General features: G+C 44.8%; 1 protein-coding gene across 1 annotated transcript; it reads left to right on the top strand.

Moving 5' to 3' along the window:
- Window positions 1–934: 934 nt before the first annotated feature.
- Window positions 935–2,389, top strand: LOC115661453 (uncharacterized). The gene has a single exon (XM_030583727.2). It carries the CDS (start codon window positions 935–937, stop codon window positions 2,387–2,389), a length of 1,455 nt encoding a protein of 484 aa, XP_030439587.2.
- Window positions 2,390–2,645: the final 256 nt, after the last annotated feature.

Raw genomic sequence — 2,645 nt, 5'->3', positions numbered from 1 at the left:
ACTATGGAGGCCTAGCTAATCATGGAAGTTGCGGAGGTCATGGGAGTTTATTTGGTTTAGGAGAAGGTCGGAAGGGCTTACTTCTTCCGGAGTTGAAGGAAATCTTCCCGGGTCCACCCAAGTTGCTACAGTAAGAGGAGGCCATTCTTGGTCTCGTTGATTTATTCGAGGGGGAGTTTGCTTGTGCTATCACAGAAAATGAAGAGGCCGAGCCTTATGTTGCCACCGCCAACCCTTCCGAGTAGGGATGCCGCTTTTCTTTCCTATTTCGCTTTGTTTAAGTTTATGTTCACCCCTTCCATGGGAGGCCTGTTTAGGTCTAGGGTTGTTTCTCTTTGTAATCAAAGTCTTGGACTGCGAGCCGTCGGTCCCATACCTCGAGTCATGTAAACGACCTCATCTTGTTAATGAAATCATGATCATGTTTTATTAAGAACGTGTGGAAGTACCCAAACCAGACTGATGATGATGCTTTGAGGTCTAGACTTCCGCACGCTTCCTAGTTTCCGAAATTATTTGCGAATAGGGACGTCTAAGGATATGAGGACGGATCCTGCATTTTCAAAGACTCTTTCAAAATGATTTCAAAACGCATGCATATCATTAGTTGTAATAACATTTGCCAATTTAATCACTAACCTTCTTTGTGGCATCTTAGGCATAACATTTCACATGATCATGATAGGTGTATATGTGAGTCGGATTTACTTGACGAAAATTCCTCTGGGACCGATGACGACAAGGATGACCGTGATCGGAAAAGCATCGAACAAGATTGGGTTCGGCACGAGGAGTCCAAGCCGTTGAGTCCAAACATGGAGAGGACCACATCGAGGTGTTGCGGAAGTTGTTTGACCGACTTCGAAGGTTCAAACTAAGACTTAACCCCGCCAAATGTGTGTTTGGGGCAAAGTCTGGGAAATTATTGGGGTTAATGGTTAGTAGTCGAGGCATTGAAATTGACCCATCGAAGGTTAAGGCCATTTGTGATTTGAAGCCTCCTTTTACTGTCAAAGAGGTTCGGAGTTTGCTGGGGAGACTGAACTATGTGGCGAGATTTATTTCTCAATTGTCTGAGACTGCTAAACCATTTTTCAAGCTCCTGAAGAAGAACGCCAAAGTTAAATGGGATACCGATTGTCAAAAGACATTTGAGAAAATAAAGCAATATCTTTCTCATCCGCCGGTCCTGGTGCCACCTGTCCCCAGAGTGCCATTGATACTCTATTTGACCATTCATGATGAATCGTTGGGAGCCTTGCTAGCCCAAAAGAGACCAAGCGATGACAAAGAATGTGTGATATACTATCTCAGTAAGAAGTTTACTTCATCCGAGATAAATTACCCAGGAGTTGAAAAAACGTGTGTGGCTTTGGTGTGGGTATTACACTGCTTATGCCAATACACACTCCATCATTGGATCTTGCTCGTAACTGAGAATGATCCCATCAAATATTTGCTGGAAAAACCTGCGTTGGTCGGAAAGTTAGCAAAGTGGCAAGTTCTGGTGTCCGAATTCGACGTCCACAGTATGACGCAGAAATCCATCAAGGGAAGAGCTATAGCTGACATGTTGGCAGAAAACGTCGAAAGGTCGGAAGACCATGATCAATCAGATCCCATAGAGGAACGCGTTTCAGAGATAGTGGGTGATAAGTGGACTATGTACTTCGACGGTGCCGTTAACCTGGTTGGTTCTGGGACTGGGGCAGTTCTTATCTCCCTGACGGGTCAACATCACCCTGTGGCCGCCAAGTTGGTATTCCCTTATACCAACAATATCTCAGAATACGAGGCTTGCATACTGGGATTGCAATTGGCCGTCGACATGAAAGTTAGGAAGCTGCAGGTTTACGGCGATTCTGCCCTCATCATTCTTCAAACAGAGGGCCAATGGCGAACCGGTGACTCCAAATTGATTCCTTACCACGAATTTCTCGAGGAGTTAATAAAGGAATTTGAGGAGATTTCTTTTAAGTATTTACCCCGATCGCAGAATCAGTTTGCCGACGCCCTAGCCACGTTATCATCAATGCTACAAGTCATGGAAGGGTTAGACATTGAGCCACTGAAAATCGAAATACTGACATGTCCGGCTTACTGTTCGGCGATCGCAGATGAACCTGATGAGAAGCCGTGGTATCACGACATCATGAACTATCTTCAAAGGGGTAAATATCCTCCTGGAAGTGAACTAACAGATCAGAAATACATAAGGAAGCTAGCGTCGAAATTCTTCATCAGTGGCAATGCTCTTTACAAGAGGTCCTTTGACTCAATTTTGTTGAAATGCGTCGATGCCAAAGAAGCTAGTCACTTGATGAGAGAAATACATGAGGGCGAATGCGGTCCGCACATGAACGGTCATCTTTTGGCCAAAAAATCATGAGACTGGGGTACTTCTGGATGGCTATGGAAGCTGACTGTATTCGGCATGTTCGTTATTGCCATCGGTGTCAAATCTATGCAGATAAAATCAACGTACCGCCAAATGAATTGCGTCAAATGTCCGAGCCATGGCCCTTTTCAATGTAGGGGATCGATATGATTGGGCCAATTAATCCTAAGGCTTCCAATGGACATCGCTTCATCTTGGTAGCCATCGATTACTTCACCCAGTGGATCGAGGCGAACTCATATGCCAA

This window comes from Syzygium oleosum, unplaced genomic scaffold (genome assembly GCF_021117445.2).
Source record: "Syzygium oleosum isolate NSW1041296 unplaced genomic scaffold, Sole_v2.1 Sole_v2.11, whole genome shotgun sequence".
NCBI lineage: Eukaryota > Viridiplantae > Streptophyta > Magnoliopsida > Myrtales > Myrtaceae > Syzygium > Syzygium oleosum.
The sequence above is the reverse complement of the archived record's forward strand: the minus strand, read 5'-3'. Positions and strand labels throughout refer to the sequence as shown.

Bases quoted from the DNA above. Each gene is read 5' to 3' on its own strand.
- LOC115661453 (XM_030583727.2), top strand. From the start codon at position 935: ATGGTTAGTAGTCGAGGCATTGAAATTGACCCATCGAAGGTTAAGGCC.